Below are 23,131 nucleotides of genomic sequence, written 5' to 3' on the forward strand. Positions count from 1 at the left end.
GTGGAGCGGGTTCATCAGAAAGTCCTCTCATGGAAATTTCAATGCCTTTCCCAAGCAGGCAAGCTGGTACTAATCCACTCCATTCTTATTGCGATCCTATCACACATTATGTATGTTTATCTCTTGCCTAAAAAATTTGTAACAAAGATGACTTCATTCTGCCTCCAATTCTTCTGGGGTAAGTCGATGGGGAAGAAGCCTATATATTGGAGAAAAAGAGAGGTACTAGAAATGAGAAAGGAAGAGGGGGGGCTAGGCTTTCGAAATGTCTCCATGTTAAATAAAGCCCTGATTTTTAAACAAGCGTGGAGAATCCATAAGGAGGGAAAATCACTCGTCAGCAGAGTACTTAAGGGAAAGTACCACCACTCTCCTATCGAGCTGGCTAAAAGAAACAAAATGCCATCTAAAGTGTCGTGGGAATTTAGGAGCATGATCAAGGTTGCACAACAAATGAAGGAGGGTGTGGGAAAATGCATCTCAAATGGAAGAAGTACAAGCATCACTGAAGATGTCTGGCTAAAATGTGGACGTGTTGCCTTGAAACAGTCAATAGGGGAAGAGGAAAGATCAGAATACACAAAGGTAAGTCACCTTATCAATGCGGCTGGCAATTGGAACTGTAGCTTAGTTTGGCGGCTCTTTCCTTTCCACACAGCAAGGACCATCCTATGCAACCCAACTCTACCACTGCCAGACGAGGACAAAGATATTTGGATTGCTGATAAAACGGGTAAATATTCAACAAAGTCAGGGTACTGGTGGTTGATGAATAAGAGACAAACAAACGAGGTGCAACGCTGCAACTCATGGAGAGTGCTATGGAGCCTGCGCATTCCAAGGCGATGGAAAATCCTTATGTGGAAAATCTTACAAGGATGCACGAATGTGAAGGGCAATCTACAGAAGTGGGGAATTGAGATCAACGACATATGTGAGGTGTGTGGCACTGTTAGCGAAACAGCTGAACACCTCTTTCGTGACTGTCCGATTATTAAAAGAGTTTAAGCATGTGGTCCGCTGGGAATCCAAACGGGTGTACTGGACCCGCCCTTGAATGTTTGGACACGAAACCTAATACATTATTTGGCAAAAAAATACACCACCCGAGCAACTCACATACTTCACAGCCCTGTTGTGGGCTATCTGGGTGCATAGAAATGAGGTGACCTTTGGCAATGCCTCACCCGACCCGTGAAGGATTATGGCTTTGTTAGAGAAGTCGGTGTCCAGGTTGAAGGAACACTAGGCCAAGGAGGAAATGCGACCTAGAGAGGTAGGAGAATTAGCTCTGTTCTGGGCAAAGGGAGTGTGTGAAGAAGGATCGCTACTATCTATATTCACTGATGGAGCATGGAAGATGAACAAAGGGGGAAGAAACTCGGCGGGCATAGGATGGTGTAGACACCCATTTGTGTCTCCCCAAAACCAAACCCAGTGATGAGTACCTTTCACGTCGAATCATAATCGAATGAAGCGAAAGTGTAGAAGGTCTAGTGTTGCGGATAAGTTTTAATTTCTTTTCTCTTCTCTCTGTTTTTGAAAACTTATTTTTAAGAAAACAGCCAATCCAGTTTGGTTGGTCCATGATATGGATCCAATAGTAGTGTAGTTGTATGGGGCTTGACAAGACCTTTCCAACGATATATTATAAGCCCAATTCCGATGAATATTGAGGAAGTTATGGCCAATTTACTAAACTGGGCCCGGTTTGAGCTTTATATGCGGCCCAATGATATGGGGGAGGGCCTAATATGATTTATCATTCCTAATGCAATTAGGAATGGTTTTAGTCTTCTAGATTCTTCTAGAAGGTTCTTTTCATTCCTAATTCAATTAGCATTGATAAATTGACTTTTGTTGACTTTTCAGAGTTTTAATTAAAATCAAAAAGCATTTTCGAGGAAAATATATGATTTTATCCTCCAGTACGGCAAACTTATCTGATTTTCGAAAACGCGTTAAAAAAGGCCTGGCGCCTGACTCCAGGCATTGACACTTGGAGCCAGGCCTGGCGCCTGGTGCTAGCCATCGGCGCCTGGCGCCAATTAGTCAGGGTTGGCGCCAGCTCTGTTTTTCGTGCGCCAGACTCTGTTTTGTTAATTTATCTTTTTGGCTTATTTTCTCTATAAATAACGTATTAAAAATTCCGTTTTCATTCACCAATTCTCACGAATTCTCACCTACAATCAATTTTCATTTGCTAATTCTCATCAAGATTTCCTTAATCAATTCATCTCTCTCTTTCTCTTTTCTCGAAACTTGATTTTCAAATACAAAATTCCGCATTCATTAGATCTAGAAACACCTATCCATATTCGAAGTTGCCTTCGTCCTAGACGTGAAAGGTTTAATTTCTAAGGGTTTGGTCCCAAATCTCTCTTTCAATTATTTAATTTGATTGTTTGTTTATTATTTTCCTTGAAGTTACTAACGTGTGTATTTTGTTATTAGAAAGAGGTACGAGGCATCAAAGTAAGTACTTTAATTGATATTATGATGTAGAAATTATGTTTAAATTGTTATTATGATATTCCTAGTATCATGTCTAGGGTAATTTTAATATTAAATATGATTGTCACGATGCTTCCTATGTTCTTCCTAATATTTATGATTGTTAGTATCATGTTAGGGTTAAAGATTTGATTTTTATTGTTTAGTGACATGCTAGGGTTTGTTATTAATATTGTTAGTATCATGCCTAGGATCTTGCTATTATTATGATTTAATATTAACATGAACATGATTATGATTATAATGATTGTAATTTGTGATGATTATGAATATTATTATTATTATTATTATTTTGATGATGATTATTTTATTTATGATTATTATCATGATTATTTCAATTATAATTTATTTTTATGATGATGATATTTATTATTACTATGCTGCTTGGTATTTATTTTTTATTGCTTGATCACGCCTTTTTATGCGTGTTTAAAGGGAATTGGTACTTGTAATCACACTTAATCAGATAATTAATAATCTTGTTTAGGGTTAATGTGATTATAACTTCAAGTGATCGCCAATAATAATTTATTTGTGCATTAATATTCAACCAACATAGATAAACAGGTTTAGGGTTAATCCTATTGATTGCATGTTTGTCAAAAAGCGCACATGAATACGATCAGAATAAAGTAGAGGCCTATTATTAGGGCAGGTTCAATCTCTTTTAGGTTGGATTTGTACCTTCATCCCCGAACCCTTATTTGGTTCTAGACCTTATGGAGTTGACGATCTCTTGGATCGTTAAGGGGTGTAACCTTCACCCTATGAACGATTTACAAGTTCCTAAAACTTGTTGGCGACTCTTTTGCTCTATCTTCTTCCCTTTTGGACGCCACCGTACTTTAGTGTATGATCACAGTGGGGTTCAAGCAAGGGGATTAACGCTTGAAATTTATTCCCTACATATGGGTCATAATGAAGGAACACATGGAAATTGTGAGAGGCGGGAAAGCCGTGATGGCCCATTCACCACTACATTCAGAACTGCTGGCAATCAAGGAGGGTCTACTCCAGGCACAGGAATTGACTAGATCCATTAAGGTTTGCACATACAGCATGGAAGCAAGGAAATGCTTACAACACCCTAATGATGCGCCATGGGAGGTTCGTAGGTTAGCTCAGGATATCAATAAAGGTATTGACAATCTCATGTATTTCTGTTGTAATAAGGTCCCTCGGACTGTTGTCTCAAAGGCTCACACATTAGCCCAGGAGGCAAGGAAGCAACGTGGACCTTAGTACTGTACACATATATTACTTGTTTGCGTGTTGCCAAAAAAAAAATAGCAAGTTGGGTTGGAGTTTTTTTACTTGTTTCATCAATTGGATTCAATTACTTATAGCTAGATCCGGCTAGCAACTATCCTATTGTTAATTTGTATCTTCCTAATGCTTTAAAAGTTTAGGTGCTTGAACCGTTTTTATTTAAGTGTTAGAATATGTCTTGAATCATTTACCCCATTTAAATTCAAATAAGGTCCTGTTCTTTTGAGCTTTTGGGCAGAGCAGAACAGATTTCAACAGAGCAGAGCAGAGTAGATTTCAGCAGAGCAGAGCAGATTTCAGCAGAGCAGAGTAAAGTAGATTTTATTTTTATTATTATTATTATTATTACTACCACCGCCACCACCACCACCACTACTACTATTATTAATATAAAATATTAATTATAATAATTTTAATAATTATTATTAGTATTATTAAATATTATTTAATTATTATTTTTATTATTATTAAAAATTAATATATATTATTTTTATTATTATTATTAATAAAATTATTAATTAGTATTATATTTAAATAGTAGTTATTATCTTTAAATATTAATTTTAATTATAAAAAATCAATTATTATAATTAATATTATTAATTATAAGTATTATTATTACTGTTATTATCATTATTATATTCATTATTATTATTACTATTATTATTAAATATTAATTATTATTATTAATATTATAATTATCATTATTATTAAATATTAATTATTAGTTATTATTATTAAATATTATTATTATTATTAGATATTAATTTTTAATAATATTACTACATCAGTTAACTTTTATTTGCAACTTTGAAATATTTTATGTCTCACAAATAACACCCCAAAGTTGCAAATAAAAGTTAACAGAGGTAGTATTATTATTAAATATTAATTATTTGTTATTATAATTTTTTTAAATTCATTATTTATTATTACTATTAAATATTTATTATTATTATAATAATTCAATATTAAGTATTATTTTTAAGCAGAAGCAGAGCAGAGCATAGCAGCTCTAAAGAACGGGGCCTAAGTCTACCTCTTGGTTTTGTGAGTATAATTTAAACTGACTTAGGGTTAAACTAGCCCTTATTTAGTACTCTCCCGGTTTTTAAATACTTGCTTCGTTTTTCCATGTGCAGAGTTTTAGGAAAAATTGGAGAAAGTAATAAAATATAGAGATAGTGGTGTAGGTAAAAGATTAAAAAAATTGTAAAAAACAAAAGTAGTTAGGAGAATTGGAGGAGACTGAATATGAGATTAATAATATATATAATTTATGTTAGATATGTGAGAGAAATGAATTAAATATTGTAAAAACTTTTCAAAAAAGGAAATGGAGCAAGTATTAAAAAACGACCGAAAAAAATGAAACTGTTGTAAAATAAAGAGAATATAAGAGATATTGATAGAGAATATTTGTTCATATTATTCCATATGATAGGGGTATATATATACATAGAATATTATAAGTAGGGTTTGCTTAGATAAGAATAAACCCTAGATCTAGAATATTCTGGAAACATACAAAGAGGATAATGGATATCCACACAATATTTTCATAACACTCCCCCTTGGATGTCCATTATCGAAGATTGTGCCTCGTTAAAACCTTATTAAGAAAAACCCTGTGGGATAAAAACCTAATGAAGGAAAAAAAGTACAACATTCTTCGTAATACGCTCGAAATGCTGACTCGTTAAAAACCTTACCTGGAAAACCCAATATGGGACAAAAACCATGGTTAAGGGAAAAAGAGTGCAGCGCGTAATTTCTCCCCCTGATGAATGTATAGCTTGAGGTCTTCTAATGCAATGAATCCAATATAGTTGAGTGTTTTCACATATGACGCAGAATAATATCATTCCTTGATTTTAATTTCGAGTCTTCCAAATCTTCAAATTTTTACTCAAACAAGTGAGTCTTCATATCACCAAACCTATAACAATAATACATGTGTTTGTCCACATTTCATTCAAAATCTCTGTTCAAAGTTGCCTTAACTATTATACTTATGCCTTCTTCTGGAGGTCTTGAATAATCGAAATTGATGATCATTATAATTTGATTAAACATTCCTTAATAATAATATGGCAACCCATGATATTATTAATGTTGATTTTTCAATCTTGTATGAAATAATAATATAGCACATGTAATTAAATACAATGATCATGGTTCTTCTGGACCATGATAAAACAGTCTCACGCATAAGTATCTTGTTGATTCTTTAGAATATTTATAATTAACATGATAGTTCTCTTTCATATACAAATAGTAATTCTCATTACTAACACTTATATGCTCAAATTTCAAGTTGAGATGTCAATGATTTAGTCACATAGACTTTTCAAGAATTTGATAGTAATTGCATTATTCAGGAGATAAACTTTTTAGGGCTGGATATTTAAATACGTCGTATATAAGTTCTTCAGGAACTCTTTTTGCATGATTCATAACGTGCAATTAAATAAGTGTCATCAATAATTTCATTACAATTATAAGCCCATTGGAATATAAATATCTCTTTCTAATTTTTCATCAAAGTTGTAAATATGTCTTACTATACTTTGAATGAACATTCACATACACCACAACCATTGTAAGAAATTAATCCATGCAATATGAGATATATAAAACATGATAACATATTAAACAAATTATACAATGAGTAATGCATCTAACTTCCTACATATGCAATAAACCATTAACCTATGACTCACATGCACATGAATATAAGACTCAAAATGATGCAAGACACTGTACAGTGTGGATTTAAAAATCCACATTTCTTGGACTTCGGGTCCATGATAAACTTATGATCATTATGTCGACATCAAAATGTACATATATTTCAGATCCCTTACTTATTAGTCCATTCCATTACGCATATGCATATTATTCATCGGTTCATTATGTACCGGTATCATAAAATTCCTTTAACTTACATTCCGCATGCTATTTTACTATGATATCTGAATACATTTCTCATTGGTACCATCATAATTTTTCTTACATCAAAGGCCATCTATTATAATAATTCATATATCTATACCACTTTTAGGGTATTTCATACACTATGGTATTTATATACTATTACACTATTAGTGTCAACTGCACTATCTTGCCAAATATCATATCTATTAAACATATCTTTATTTTGGAACCGATCATATACAACCTACACTTCATGTGTAGTGATTCAAGTACAATTGGCAAGATTTTATCTCAATGTATACACATAATTAATATGACCAAAATGTATCTTTAACGCTATGCAACATGAGTCATAACTGAATACAAATCAAATCATAAATGTGCAACATATCTTGATAATATATATACAAAGTTGACATATATATAACTTTTCAAACTACCATTATAGGGATAATACATATTCTTTATTTATTTATTTCGATTTTACCAACTTTTGCTATTTCTTCTCCCCCTAAGTTGGTAATATATCTCTTTTATAGGGGCGTCTAATTCTATACCAACTTAGTATATAAATTTGCATTAAAATTCATTTCATTGGGAGGATCACAATCAAAATTTATCTCTTCTGGAGAACAATTTCGATGAAGAATCATTTATTCATTAACTTTGTATTTCATGTGTATTTATTATTAAATTTTCAATGATATTTTCTCTTTTGGAGATCAATGTCAATGGGGAGACATATGTTGTGCAATTGTATGTTTTTCTTTCTTCTCCAATTTAATATGTGCTGACATATAATAGCCCCAATCAAAAGAATTGTTATACAAGCATAAATCACTTGCTCGTAATTCTAGTAGGTGATGATCTTCTGGATCGTTAAAGACTTAAATAGTGTATTTGGTGAGCTTCTGATCACTTGATAGTTGACAATAATATATAAGTTATTTTGGTGAACTTCTGGTGAGCCATTACTCCTTTATATAAAAAAATCAAAACATATTAAATCTTGAAATTTTCATCAATACAAATTATTATAACTCACAATCCAAATATAACTCAATCTCAATATTATGTCTTGCCATTCAATTAATTTTATATATTTAACATTAAGAAAGCGTCAGCACATTATCAAATGAAACTTCAGGTTTCCATTACGGGTAATTATTATTAAACCCAGATGGCCTAATTTAATTATCACATCCAATCACTTCTCTAAATTTGAACTCTGGTCAGTTTTCAACACTAGTGATCACTTTATTAAACTTACTATATGCATGGCCATGAAGGTGATGTGATTTTAGAACACCAACATGTGTTTCTTTATACAATTGGCAAGACAATCAATTAATATTTTATCCAATAATTACTCATACTTTACTGGAGTTTAAACTATAAACTTGATACATGTTAATCTTGTTGGATATTTCACACTCTTCTGGAGTTTTTTATATAATCATGAAACATATGAACTTTACTAAAAGTGATTTCTTCTAGAAATGTAATGATATTTACCACTTCCTCAAATTTGTCATTGTCAATAGTGACTCCTTTCCTTTTCAAAGATACTTAATTATCTTTAGATACTATTGATTTATCACGCTTCAGGCATGCTATAGGTTCATCAACAATTGATGTTGTACTCTTAGGCATCAATTTTAAATTAGAGCATTTACAACTAATATATGATAAATGTCATTTGTTTATATCCATCTTCAGGATGGTATCATTTCAAAATATTTAATGAACATGTGGTCACTTCTATTAAATAAATCGTTGATATTTAAGTTATTGTATGTATCAAACTGACTATCAATATATTTTATTATTTATATGCAAGGGTTACATACAATCTCCCCCTAATCCTTGCATATGGGGGTATGGAATGAATCAATCCAACAACCTTTAAAATTCTTGCAACTTTTTAAGTCATAAATCCTTTTGCCAATTCTTTTGGCAATGTCATGTATCAAGTAACGTGTTCCTTTTAGCAAAAACATGCTTATATAAAATTATACTTATAGAACACTTATCATGTTCCTCATGCCAAATTACATTCATCTTAAAAAAACAAAACCTCTTATATTTATGGGCATAATAAAACGTTGATTATGTATAGTTTCTCACAATGTCATGTTTAATTACTTGAACTCATAACACACTTTTTGCTATATATTTAATTAATTAAGGAACTTCAAGTCCATATGTACGAGAATATATACTGATCCATCTACATTTTTCAGAAAGAGAAGGTAAAAATAAGACATGACATAATCAGTTCGAGCTTTAATCAAAACATACCTTATTCAATCCACTCAACTATACTAGCCAAATTATAAATAATCTTTGGAAACATAAGTAAACATGACATTGTGTTTATAGAATCACGTTAGTATGTAGTGGATATCTAAGCAATATGCTTTAGCTTTGTAGATCATGCACATTTCTTTGTATTATTCTTGAAACGTGTGATTTCATTATTAAAAGATCAAAACCCATGAGCAAGTTTAATCTCCTTCTAATTTCTTCCCAAGATGCGACACAACAAGATAATAATGAGTATAATTTAGCACATTCAGTATACAACGAATTAATCATTAATCTAAGAAATCAACAATAAAATTTACAAATTGATTAGAGCTTTGGTGTTGATAACGTGTTGTAAAATAAAGAGAAATATAAGAGAGATTGATAGAGAATATCTGTTCATATTATTCCATATGATAGGGGTATATATATACATAGAATATTATAAGTAGGGTTTGCTTAGATAAGATTAAACCCTAGATCTAGAATATTCTGGAAACATACAAAGAGGATAATGGATATCCACACAATATTTTCATAACAGAAACAAATATTTAAAAACAAAGGGAGTAATATATACTTTCCCCAATATCAATAAAATATGTAGAGAATGTATTTTATGAATGTATTCTATAAGATTGGACTCACTATTTTTAAAGTGCCCCCACTTCCTTTGTAGGGAGTAATAAAATATAGCATAGCATATAGTAGAGCAAATTTCTTTTTAGCAGAGCAAAGCAGATTAATCTAAGCAGAGCAGGGCTCAGCAGAGTAGAGCAAAGCAGTTCTAAAGAACGGGGCCTAATTGCATACTTTTTCTATGTTGTCAATGACATCTTATAGACAGACTAATACGAAGCATTAACGAGTAAGTAGCTAGTACTATTCCCAGCAATGACATAACACTGGAAATATAGTACAGTATATATACACCAACCATTAATACGCAGTATAAATCTAGAACTTAGGTATTGTTCAATGCAGTCCTGTAAATTCCTGTGAGCGACCAATTTGGTTAACAACAAATAGATATGGTTGTAGAAAATTTTCAAGGACCTACTTAACTGTCAATTAGCTTACAAAATTTTTCTTAAAGCCCTTCTTTTTACTTCAACTACTCTCAGAGAACCTTAAAGGACCTATTCAATGCCTCCAAGATCTCAAAAACACCGATCAATTACATGACCTTCAAGTAATATATTTCCCGAGCAGAAGGGCAAAAATGTCAAAATTAGTATTGAATAAGAAAATTATGAGGGAACCCAAAAAATGTTTAGTAATGAAAAATAATGCAATTAGTGTCCGATCAGTTTCGAGCCCAATGCTTGTATAGGGCAATTCCTAGTCCACCAAAAGCTAATGAACAGGCCACAGCCATAGAAAGACCAAAGGGTTCAACATCAGCTGCCATGTTCCTTTTCCCCTCATTTCTTCCTCGACGAGACTTCTCCCTCTCTCCCAAATTCTCTCGAAAAAGAGTGCAAAGATTTTCCAATTGATGCATAATTTGACGCTGTCCTCGTGCAATTCCATGTAGCTGAAGATAAAAAGGACCACAAACCAGATTACAAAAATATCATGTGAGCAAGAAAAGTGTTGAAGTCTAACTTTACTTACCTAAGCAATGTTAGCATGTAATGCATTTTTACATTTTATGCCAACACAGGTTTAACAAAAATGTTCTCCATAGGTACTTTCATTTGGTTGATGAAGAATTACTCCACAATTGGACAGGACAAAAATTCATTTATACAAGGAATGGATGGTAGGTGACATTAAAATGAAATAATTGTTCGAAAAAACTTGAACCAATGGTCACTTGAGGGGGGAAGATGCACAACTATACCGACTGTAGCACTAAGCAGAATAAAAAAAGCCATCAACATCATTTAGAGATGCCAACCCATAATTAGAAATGATACTAACTTACTCACTACCTCAAACCTTACCCAGCAGAACAGAAAACTACATGCAGATTAAAATGCTGAATAGCACAAGGGATACCAACTTACCTCGTCTATTAAAGGCGACTCTTTATTCAACTGGGAAGATGATGAGATACTCGGCAAAATAGAGCCAGTCAACGACCCATTGCTCAAGCCAGATACAAAATAAGATGTTGGGGCAGAGCCATTGCAGGTTTCAGACTGCAGAATCATATTTTGCTGGCTGGGAGACAATTTCTTGACCATTAATTTAGAGCTCAGCTCTTCAATCCTTGATGTAAATTCGTCCATCCGATCATTTAATGTTGATATCTGATCTGACAGTTGTGTAACAACTCCCTAAAAGACATGTCAAAAAACAAATGTTATAATGTACGAAAATACAATTAAGTTGCGGAATAATATCAGGCTAATTGACCATTACCTTATTTTCCAAAGTTGCCGCTGATTCACGATTTCTCTCATCATATCTTCTGGTACTCACATCATATTTAGAAGCATTCTTGTCTCTTTGATTAGAGTACGAGCGTGACATACCACTGCACCAATGTTGAATTTTGCATAGTTAAAAACGACCATGCTTTCTTAGCTAACAGAAAGAGCAAAGTCCATAATACAAATCAACAACCATCAATTGTCCCCACCCCCCCCCCCGGTTCCATATTATGAAGCACATCGCTCTTACAGAAAGTAAACGTTGTGTTCAGCTTCGACAACATCTATCAGTCTATCAACAAGAAAAACACTAGAAAACTCTTCATTTATTATTATTTTCTAACCAACACTTCATAGGTCACAGAATAAAAGACACTACAATAGGCCAATAAAACTAGAAAATGATTTAATTAGCTATCACTGCGTTCAATATAATCAAATATACGTAGGCTTAGAAAGTAATCTTAACAAGGCGAGAATGGCTTGTAGTTGATAGCAAAAACTCAGCTCAATCTACATGCCTTAAGACTGTTAATAGTATCTGAGTCAGCATTTTTATTAGTAGCAGCAACATGTCACCCTCCCTCCTCATCTCCCTCTCTCCTACACACACAAAATGCAAAGAGAAAAAAATGGAAGGCTAAGTAGACATAAATGCATGAGAAAGGAAACTCCAAAGGAATCACAATAAGCAAGTAATATAACTGTTTGGGTGAAGCTTTTATCAACACATACACCAGGATAAGCAACATTTTTTAAGAAAATATACCACACCTTTTAAGGTTCTTGTGCCTCCATGCAATCCTATCAGCAGATGCTCGAGATAGGGCTTCTTGGGGACTAGAAACCCAATCATCATCTAGGCTGAGCTTTGTCTTTAAATCTTCTGGTAGTGCCTTAAAGATGCACAGACGAAACTTAAAACCTAGCAACATATTAAAAGAAATACATAATATGACTAGCATTTCCATACCATGACTTCTTTCACAAGCTTCTCAAGTTGAATTTGCTCAATGTAAGTGCGAGGAATGTAGGATCCTTCCAATCCCAGCTGCTCAGCAATAGATCTTACAAGCAAGCGATCTCTTCCTTGCACCTTAACAGATAATAAAACAAAACGCTAAACAAAAATCCTCACATAAAACATCCAATTGAGCTGAGAACCAATATACGGAGTGTATATGTACCCAATTAGGGTTCAGTTCAAGCTTATATAAGCAAACATTTCCTTATTTCAGAAATGATCAGACCATACCATATCAGATTTTTTTTTTTTTTTTTTTATTTTTATTTGCAATTACTTATCACTAAATATCTTTAATTCTGCAGTGTAAAATTTATAAAAGTCATATTTGGAAAGTATACATTAATACGAATCTAATAACATCTCTCTTTTTTTTAATTTTTTTTTTAATTTTTTTTATTATATATATATATATATATAGTAAGGAACAAGGATTAACGTACAAATAAGGTCCAACTTTAGTCTAATCTGGAAATCAGAATCAAATGAGAATTTCAGACTATATATATATAGTGATAGTTGATGCATGTCTAAACTCTAGACGACTAGTATCATTCAATTAGTGGAGAAGTGCTTTAAGTCAGTGTTACCCTAACTTGTAAATGGAATAGGACCACCCCCCCCCCCCCCAAAAAAAAAAAAAAAAAAAAAAACTTTGTTACTGTTGACAGTAACAATTTAGTTTCAAAACAACATATGTTGATTCCATTGAGTTGGGACATAACTTATTAATCTTGGTTAATACAATGAAGAGTCGAGATAGCTTTGCATATTAATTAAAAATTATCAAATAAAACAGAAACTCATTCAGAAAGTTGGTAGTCAGGGAAAGACATTTATAGTAGTGAAAAAGAATTACGAATAGACAGTACCTGGATATACTGACGATTAAGTTGTTCCAACCAATCAATCTTCACAGTCACCCTACCATCTGTGAACACATGGCTGTTTCTTTTGAGAATAGTGGCTATTGTATATCCCAGGGCCATGAGCCCACCAAGAAGACGCACGCTGACTTCAAATGTTATCCTAGGTGATATGATGAATGGATTTTCTTTTAATACTTCCTGAAGTATCCAACTATCTCGTCAGAAAATACATTTTTAAAAAAAAATTTACAATCCCCCAATATTTTCATTACAATTAGAAGAGAAAACACAAAGAATTTTCAATAATGACATACAAAAGTCAATTTTTTCTTTTATATCACAAATCAATTGAATTTCAAACGGTCAGAAAGTCCAGGACACAAATAAAATTTAAGATGGATCAGAAACTAAACTAAAGATTAATTCTACATCAGAGAATCATAAGTCCTATGAGGAATTGAGGATGACAAAAGTGAACCCAGCTTGCTTGCCGGACAACCATATGCAAACTTATATCTATGTAAAAGTGTGTTGCATCAGGTACTCAATGTTTCTTGACTGTCCTCAACCCTTACACATTTTAAAATTCTACACATCCTTTTAGCAGGCCGTTAACACCAAAGATACAATCCCATAACCAATGCTTTTGTTTTCAGAATCACATAGTTTTACTAATTTGCTTCACATTATATGCGTAAAATAATCATGTATCCCCTGACTCTTGACAGACATGTGATAGTCTGGTATACCCCGTAAAATGCTCATTTTCACTTCCCTAAAATTAATGATAAAATTTAAGCAAGACAATAGAAGAGCTAGAAAAAAAAAAAAAAAAAAAAAAAAAAAAACGAAAGAATTCAGGATCACTTTGATACTTCATCTCATCTTTTTGGTTTTGTTTTTTCCACTTCTTTCGACTGCAAGGGTACATAGCCATCAATCTTAATGTCTTTCCAAGGGAAACCCAATCAATATAATACCATAGCAATATTGTCTAAATTACAGCTGAGATAAACAGAGGGAAGTAGATGTGGAAAAAGAGGAGTACAAGCCTATGCAAAAAACACACATATGTCCATACTCCATACATAGGCCTTATTTGCAATCATCTTCAGTTTGACTCCTATTCCTATATTAAGTAATAAGTTCTCATGTTTGTGCCAGAATTAAGTCTTTTGCCAAAAATGTATTAAAAAAAAAAAAACCACCATGCAACAGGTCTTCAGCCACATCCCTTAATGACCAGCGAGAAATTGAATCTACAACTATCTACCTGTCTCCAGCACATGATATATATTCATCTGGTCAGGTTATATCACTTTTCCCAGTTCCTCTCATCAGTTTGTACCTCCAATTTGATTAATGCCAAGCAAGGTACTTTTGAATTTTATAAAGAGACATTTGTAAAGTAAGAAATTCAATAGCTAAAATAAACTTTATTTAATCCACAGTCATTGCAGTTCATCTAGGGTGAGAAAATAGGGGAATAAACAAAATAATAGAAAAAGATCACATAACTCTTCAAGTGACACCTAGTGCACATGACTTAAAACAGTATTCAGTTTTCCAAAATAACATGCCACCTTAAATACTTTTAACATCTTCACAAGTGTCTCACAATTTCACATAAGACATAGGTCACCGATATTAAGATAAATAGGTTAGAATAACAGACCTCAAACATAAGATTGTACTTTCCATCTTTATTTCTCATTCTAAGATATGATTGGCATGATTCCGGATCTTCACCAGGCGGTAAAAGATATATATCATAGGTCTGCTCAACAGATTCCTTCAGATTCTCGGCCAAAACAGTTTTAATAAGATCTTCTGAAATAAACTTCAATGACTGTAGAAAGGGAAAGGCTTAAGTGATTGACAGACAGCAGTATAAATATATCCAGGCATTGCCTAAGTCCAGCATCGCAGTATGTCAATAGTCAACTGCTAAGTAGGAATTACCTTTAAGATAAAGGTAGCATTCTCAAATCCAGTAAATGGATTGAACTTGTTTTCAATCTTTATATGTGCTGTTTCTAAATCTGGCTCGATAAAAGCCTTATACATTGGATAGACCTGTACAGGAAGGCATTAATACTTCAGAAATGCAGGGTCTTTACAGATATTTAAATAAGTACATTATAAAGGCAGAGTAAACAAACTGTTTCAGATATTTGCTGGATGATCTCCTCTGGTTCTTGGTCAGCACGTTGTATATCTCTTAAAACTCGTTTAACAAGGTCATTGTGAACTCCACCAGTCACAGAGACCCGTAGGTCTACTAAAGGACGCAGTTTTTCACTTAAAGCATATATGCCCTCGATTATCACAATGCGTGAGCTAGGAGCTTCAACTGTCCTGCATTAATTTGCATCTTTATGAGTTTTGATACATGAACAGCCAAGAACTTTGGGAAGTGGAGAGGAAAGTGCCACATTATGATATAAGTGTATCAACTTACAGGTCCAAGCCTTCGAATAGCAACTACAGGCATCAATATTGAAGCAGAAGGCATATGTAACTAGTACACTTACAGAAAAGATTACTCTCTTATGAGATATTTCATGTTGAAGCAATTGTATATTAAACAAATAAAGTAATCTGCAAACAAAGGAGATGTAGCTGCAATTACACAGCTTGATATATTTCCACTGAAAGTGTTTTGGCGAATAAGATTGTCATGAATTTCTACATTTTGTTCACTTGAATCATACAACAACCTCAGAAAGGATAACTAAGCCCCCATTTTTATTAAATGCTAATTTATGTTTCCTTACCAATTGTTGGCATGATATCACAACATAGCATGACACTAAACATCGTAAGATTGATCATATAAGGGTTTATTATAGAATCACTGGTTGGAAGCCTGAATATATATTTAAAAATCCACAGCTCTCAAAAATCCTGCCATAAGAGTAACAGGTCATCTAGACCCAAAAAAAAGTCTTAGAAAAGAACCTGTATCCTACACGGGAGCTTGTTTTGAAATCATAGATAGGCACCTGGACTGCCTTTCCAGCCTTAAGGTCATTTATATTCTGAAGCAATGTATCAAAATCTGTCAAACGTGGATCTGTTCAAGAAAAATATCCACATAAGAACAAAAACAAGTGTCAACCAGCTAGTTCCGACTACAGAGCAAAATGCTTGTCAATGCTAATAACATAACTAATAATGTGACAAATTGGGAGCCATTGAAGAGTGACAGCCACAAAAAGTTAACATCACCACTGATTGTCCTCCAAATATCTGTCGATATGCACAGAGTAGATCATACAATAGGTCTAGAACTAAAATTTACTCTAATACTTTGTTATTACCAATAGGTTCTCCATGTTTGTCTGCAAAATGGATTTTTCAACACGCACAAAAAAGAAAGATCTTACCAGAGGTCTAGAACAAAAATTTACACTAATACTTAGCTATCTAAAGCAAACTGCAAGCAATCTTCCCCCCTCCCTCTAATGTAAACCAAGAGTTGTCAAATTCAAAGGTCAAATTCTGTTTCTACCTATTTACATTAACTTACATCTTCTCAAGATCCCAATTATACATATCCCAGAGGGATCATTGTAATCATTTTCAGGATTTTTAACAAATTTAAACAACCATCCCATATAGTCCCCAATAAAGGGGTGTTCAAGATCATGTCAGACAGACAGAAAGTATTGGTTCACTACACATGACACGATATGAACAATATGCTCCTAATATATTACATTGCGTGCAGGGATAGAAGAAAGAAATGGTATGTAGAAACATAATGCAGCAAAGAATTGACAAACTATCAAGATCAATGCATTGCAACAAAACAAGGTGAAATGAGCCAAAATTGTATTCAACACCCAGTCAAATAGTGTCTAGTGTTGTGGATGGAGATCGTAACTCATCTGGAAACCGTATTTGCTGAGGAGGCATAAATTATCAGCATAAAATGATTACTAAGAACAAGATGCATTCTAAGCAAATGGAAAACTAAGATATCCAAAGAACTTAATCAAGCATTTGCTAATAAGTTATTCATCTTTCATAACTTATGTAGGTATTTCATGGAAATAGTAGTGGAAAAAAAATATTACCATCGAAATTGCCATCAACTATTCGACTAGCATCATTGTAATTGTCCATTGATATGACGACAATGCTTGGCATAAAGTTCAGAACTTTCTCAGTAAAAACTGTTTTGCCAGCTCCAGATGGACCAGCTAATCCTACTAAGGTTATTCCTTCATTTTTTTGAGCCAGCAATTGGCATGCACGAATAACCACAAAAAATCCTTTCTCAAATGACAGTGATGCCTTAATTGGAACAATCTCATAACGGCCAGTATCTTTTCTCTTGCTTAATCGAACTTGATCCTTTAACAAGCCTGCCTTTCTATGACGTGACCCAGAATTAGAACCATCCTCAGCCATTGACAAAATCTAATTTTCCTGCAATCCTGAGATAATTACAAAATGACAAACACATCCAAAATTGAATATATTATATGAATAACAATCTTGGTTGCCCACATATGAAAAGTGTGAATTAAATAATATCACCATTTATAACATGCTTAATGAGAATATAACTAATTGTAAAACCAGCTTCATCACTCATCAGCTAATATTTTACTAGCAATAAATCTAAGCAACCACCAAATCAACAATATTCTTCCTAGATTGGTTTTGGCATTACAAAATATTATAATTTCGCGTTATTTCTGCACCGATACCTCAGATCATCCACAAAGCTCAGAGATAAACAATACAGAACCAGTGCATACATGTTATGACCTCGGAACAATGCAGAACAAGCTGCACATCATGATACCCAAACAATTAAATAAACACAAATTTACATAAAACAAACAACAACATACCAACTTGACTACTTGCAACAACAACATTAACAACAGCAAATGATCACACAAAACCAACATTCTACTTATCAGACTGTTGTGATAACCACATTTAAATGTCTAAAATAAATCATGAACATAAAAATTAAATGATCTTATATTACCAAAACACAAAACTAATGATCACCCAGATGATATTTGACCATATAAACACACCCAGATGCATAAAATTCACAATTATTGGAATTATCAGCCAAAAACATAAATATAAGCCAGCTTCAAATACAAATATGGATCTAAAAAACTCCAAAAATCCACAAAAACAAAATATTAAATAACAAAAATAAAAAAATAAAAGCATACCCAAATTATATAAATGAAGTAATGAACAAAACCCAGATTATAAAACTTACAATTCAAGCAAAAATTTACTTACCAAAGTAGGGATATTCACTAGCAAGTCAAGTTGTGTTCACAAAATTAATCTCGGGATTTGTGCTTTTATTAATATATTTTTTCTATTGTAGAAAAAAAAAATGATATTGTGAGATATTTTTTCAAAAAAATCGATTAATTAATGCCGAAAAAATTCTGTTAAATAGATGACTGAGGAAAGAGAGGCAAAAAGGGTGGAGAATTTGGGCTTTGAATGCCGAAGAGGCGAGAGAAAAAATTAAGCCTATTTAAAGCGTTGGTGCAAATAATCAAAAATATATAATTAAAAATTAAAAAAAAATCTGTATTTTTTTCCTTAAAAAAAACCAATAAAATCTGTACTTTTTATATTTGAAAATAATAAATTTAATTAATTTGGTGAGTTAAATATTGGTTTTTTCACTTTTTTGGGGAGTTTATTAAATTTTTAATAAAAAATACTCTGTATAGGTGTTGATGTTTCAGCATTTCATAGGAGGAAGGACATCGTGAAGCTATCAATTACGAGTTGAGAATCAAGGGCGGTTGGGTTACGTGGAACAATAATTAATGTGCAATTCTTGTATTTTTAGGTTTATTTTTGTTTTCTTTCTATACATGGAAATATATGATTTTGTTTTGTTATCCATACATCTTGGGGAGAGAGAGTAGATGAGTGATCTCGATAACTAGAGAGCATATTATGTACACTCGGGTGTTCCGTATATCCGAGGTCGATTTCTCATTCAATTAACAAATGAATATAAATATTATTTGCTCATTTGTTGATTAAATGAGCAAATGACCGAGGGTGTACAGTATACCCGAGTGTATATAATAAATTCTACGGTAATTAAGACTTTTTAAAAAGTATAGTAAATTTAATGTATACAATATCTCGAGTTTAGCTATTTAGATAACGGACTTATGGAAGTAACAAATTGCTAGATTTAAAGATATCTATTTGTGCATATAATTCATAAATTTATATGATAAATGTTTTTAGGAAAATGATAAACATAATGTATAAGAAGTTCATAAAGGACATCAAGTTTTTATTACATGATAGGCGTACTCTGTAATTATCTTACTTTGACAAATAAATCTTAGTTGGAATAAGATTTTCTAGAATATTTTGGATTTATATTAATTTTAAGGTTTCTGAAAATTATTTTTATTGAGTTGATGAAAAAAACAAAAAGGTCTCAAAATATATATATTTTGAGAAATAAAAATTCCACCATCTAACATTTTGTACAAATAGTTCCTTTTTTTTTTTTTTTTTTAAGGAGTTTTACAAATAGTTCCTTGTAAATTGATCAAATACTCATAATTTGGAAAATTCCACCTATTAGTAGTTGTTTGAAAAAAATTTTGTTTTCTTTTCATCATTTTTCTTGTGGCAATAACATTTGAAAGGATGATGAGTATAAGAAGGAAAAGAAACGGTTTTGAAGGTAACCAAAAAAGGTGAGAATTTTGTGAAATCTACCATAATATATTATTATGTAATTGAACTTGTGTTGATTAAATTGTGTTTTGTTATCATCTAGATTGAATTGTCAAAGGCCTCTGTTATTCTAAGGAGGTAACTGTGAATTCTTTCAACATTGGTTGATGCAGGGAGATTCAACGTCGCGTGCCCATTCAAAATCAAATTTGCACCCATGACCCTGTAAAACTAAGCCTACTGATTGCACAAGTTGTCCATGAATGAGTTGAAAGACGGTAGATATTAATGATCATATAGATTTAGTTAAATACAACAAGACACAGGCAATGTAGGTTCAAAATTTTAACATCTTTTACACATTTCTGGTTTCATACTGAATTGATTCCGAGCATTAAAATAAATCTCTTGAACTTGGTCACAAAACATGACTACAAGGTCCAGTTAACACCGAAAACTCATTCAGTGTGGCTCAATGAGTTGATAAACCTGCAGTTGTTCCTGACTTCTCCATTGACAAAACTATCAGCATTAGTAATATTTCCCATCTTCACCATAGATTCAGCGAACTGCTTGAAAAACTGCAAGGGATCTTCTGCATATTTTCGCACTAGATACTTGGTTTGGATCCCAAACATGCTGGAATACATTTCTTGATCCGAGTTCAGGAGCCCCTGACCTTTTAGCAGGATCTGATAGTATGAGTTGTCGAAAAGATCAGGAGTTTCGTAATCTAATGCTGATACATTATTGTTATTACCCCCAACTGCAGGACAAACAGATCTTAGGTTGCTAAGGTGAGCCTCTGACAGAGGGTCTTTTTCTGATGTCAAATCGAAGTCTCCATAGATTCTTGCCCTGAAATTCTCACATCGTGCCATTCCGATGGTATGAGCACCTACAGATTCAATACATAGCAATTCATAAGCCATCATGATCAAATTTCAACTTACAATGTTATTTGGGATCTTTCACCAAATATTTTGTACAGAACTTTGCTACTAGTAATTAGCAGGCAGTAGTAAACACGAAATGTATTGTGCTATTCAAAGTTCGAATGAACTAACCTGAGAGGGCTACCATATCAGTGACAGACAGACCCTGATAAGCGAACTTTGAGATGAGGGAAAGAAGGCCTTCGTTAGCACCAGGAATGTTAGCCTCGGCTATTTCAGGGTTTGTACTTCGAGCATCCTTCCTTCCCAACGGAACATCCCAGTAAGGCCCTCCAACCTTCAAAACAGCACAATGATATCAAAATTCTAAATTGCCAAAGAAATGAACTAGTCACAAGCTCACAATTACTAGCATATTGTGACATAAATTCGTAAGCTTTATCATTTGTACTAAATTAGTTACCAAAATAACCGCGTCCCTAGCTGCAAGAGTGAGGATATCAGCACAAGATACAACTCCGGGACACTCAGACTCCACCATCATCTTAATCCTATCCATAATCTTAAACCCTCTTAAGGAATTCTTATTTTGACTAGCTTTCTTTTCTCCTTTAAGTGTCAACGTATCATCCAATAGCACTGATCCATCGCACCCCTGTAACCAAATTCACAACACAGTCCATCCATACATAATTAATTATCATCAAACTTGTACATAATATATAGTTTATAAAAATTCAAATCGAAGGTGCTCAAATCTAGACCAACCTGAACAAAGCAATCATGCATGTGTAAACGTACAATAGTAGCTGCATTACGAGGGTCAGAAAGCACAGCACACTCCATTTCTTTCCTTACAATACTAAGCAATCGAGGACACGTAGACTTGTAATATTCCAATGTTAAAGGAGGGCTAGATGTATCAGCACTAATCAAGCTTATCGCCGCCAAAACTAACAACATGACTACACTTTTACAGACATCAGTTAGCGCCATTTTCGCTACAAAATCTATTGTTTTGTTTTCTCAAGGGAAGAATGAGAGACAATGTTAGAGTGTACAAGTATTTAAGTGTAAAGAATGGCGGCCTATGCTTTAATTTTATATACAACTAAGTTTGTCTTGTAATTGTTAATTACTGTCATGTTAGAAGCTAAAGTTAAAGTCAAGAGAAGATGCAACTAATATTAAGGTAGTTGAGAACACCCTAATTCAAGTTATATGTACAAAAGTGAAATAGATCAAAAGTAACAAAGAAAAAAAGAAAATAAGAGCATTATTGAATGTCAAAGATTAATTAATTATTAGAGGGTAAGTCACCAACTTAAGTATATGATTTAGATAATTAGTTAGGATTATGAAGTAGTACAAATTTTGAGAAAACCTTAAATTTCTTCGTCGTTTTGTTGTCTGAGGATCATGTGAAAAAGGTTATTGAATCACTGAAGTATCACTGACTAATTAAAGTTGAATTTAATTAATTAATTTATTTATTTTTAATAACTCCATAGAACTTACTTTTACTTTAGTGTTTTTATTTTGCATGAAAATATGATGCAAATGAGTTAAATTGCTCTATTTGTACGGTGTGAAATTATTAAACACAAAGAAGAGTTCTATTACTTTCAATTTTTTTATAGAATTAATATTGTAATATACTGGTGTTAACTCAAGAAATTATGTCCTGATTCATGAGTACTCAATTCGCGCTCAATTTGAAATAAATTTTGTTGATACTGCTAAATAAAAAGGTTGTTTTCACATCCTCAACTTTACCATCTCATAATCATGGGATCTAGAACTTTTTATGTAAGATAGGGTTTTTAAGTGTAGTAGAATATTATATGAAGTACTCCATATATACTACTCCGTAACATATATACAAAGTATTAAAAACCGTTCATAAGAAAAGAACAAATATCACAGGACACCTTTTTAATGAATTAAAAACATGTTAAGTTAATAACTCAGTTACTCAACTATGAACATTACTTTTGTATCAAAAAATAAGAGGTCGAAAAAAAATGATGAGTAATTTCTAAAGACAGTAAAAATGCTTAATATAGATTTGAATCAAAGATGAAAGAAAATTAAAGTTAAAAGTCTCACCGCCTTGTTATCTATAAATTCTTCTTTCATACTTAACTCCAAATTTCAAATATACCTAACTTGGATTTTGGATGTATATTTTCATTTTGTGTTATTATTTTTCATTGGTTCATT

At 32.7% G+C, this 23,131-nt stretch overlaps 2 protein-coding genes across 5 annotated transcripts; both read right to left on the reverse strand.

Moving 5' to 3' along the window:
• Positions 1-10,059: 10,059 nt before the first annotated feature.
• Positions 10,060-18,884, reverse strand: LOC110720930 (uridine-cytidine kinase C-like). Of its 4 annotated transcripts, none has more exons than XM_021900036.1 (12): positions 18,585-18,878; positions 17,384-17,746; positions 16,263-16,377; positions 15,464-15,659; positions 15,264-15,377; positions 14,977-15,150; positions 13,305-13,499; positions 12,382-12,504; positions 12,183-12,304; positions 11,398-11,512; positions 11,040-11,312; positions 10,060-10,564 (listed from the first exon to the last, which is right to left on the reverse strand). In XM_021900036.1, the coding sequence occupies exons 2-12, from the start codon at positions 17,718-17,720 to the stop codon at positions 10,334-10,336; spliced, it is 1,995 nt and encodes a 664-aa protein (XP_021755728.1). In that variant the 5' UTR covers positions 17,721-17,746; positions 18,585-18,878; the 3' UTR covers positions 10,060-10,333. The 4 variants fall into 4 exon arrangements, 3 of the variants coding, with proteins under 3 accessions (XP_021755728.1, XP_021755735.1, XP_021755721.1); XM_021900043.1 differs by having other exon boundaries at positions 10,320-10,564; positions 14,977-15,093; positions 18,585-18,879; XM_021900029.1 differs by having other exon boundaries at positions 10,320-10,564; positions 17,384-17,738.
• Positions 18,885-20,276: 1,392 nt separating this feature from the next.
• On the reverse strand, positions 20,277-21,993 carry LOC110720952 (peroxidase 11-like). The gene is made up of 4 exons (XM_021900059.1): positions 21,677-21,993; positions 21,372-21,563; positions 21,080-21,245; positions 20,277-20,910 (listed from the first exon to the last, which is right to left on the reverse strand). Exons 1-4 carry the CDS (start codon positions 21,902-21,904, stop codon positions 20,471-20,473), a joined length of 1,026 nt encoding a protein of 341 aa, XP_021755751.1. The 5' UTR covers positions 21,905-21,993; the 3' UTR covers positions 20,277-20,470.
• Between the last annotated feature and the right edge of the window lie 1,138 nt (positions 21,994-23,131).

Source organism: Chenopodium quinoa, unplaced genomic scaffold, assembly GCF_001683475.1.
Source record: "Chenopodium quinoa cultivar QQ74 unplaced genomic scaffold, ASM168347v1, whole genome shotgun sequence".
In the NCBI taxonomy this organism is placed as follows: Eukaryota; Viridiplantae; Streptophyta; class Magnoliopsida; order Caryophyllales; family Amaranthaceae; genus Chenopodium; species Chenopodium quinoa.

Excerpts from the sequence above, each read along its gene's own strand:
- LOC110720930 (XM_021900036.1), bottom strand. The coding sequence starts at position 17,720 with ATGGCTGAGGATGGTTCTAATTCTGGGTCACGTCATAGAAAGGCAGGC. Across the intron at positions 16,378-17,383 it reads AGTTGATGGCAATTTCGATG|ATCCACGTTTGACAGATTTT; the intron begins GTAATATTTTTT and ends TTTCTTGAACAG. Across the intron at positions 15,378-15,463 it reads TCCAGCAAATATCTGAAACA|GTCTATCCAATGTATAAGGC; the intron begins GTTTGTTTACTC and ends CTTCCTGTACAG.
- LOC110720952 (XM_021900059.1), bottom strand. The coding sequence starts at position 21,904 with ATGGCGCTAACTGATGTCTGTAAAAGTGTAGTCATGTTGTTAGTTTTG. Across the intron at positions 21,246-21,371 it reads CTAGGGACGCGGTTATTTTG|GTTGGAGGGCCTTACTGGGA; the intron begins GTAACTAATTTA and ends GCTGTTTTGAAG. Across the intron at positions 20,911-21,079 it reads TGATATGGTAGCCCTCTCAG|GTGCTCATACCATCGGAATG; the intron begins GTTAGTTCATTC and ends TTGAATCTGTAG.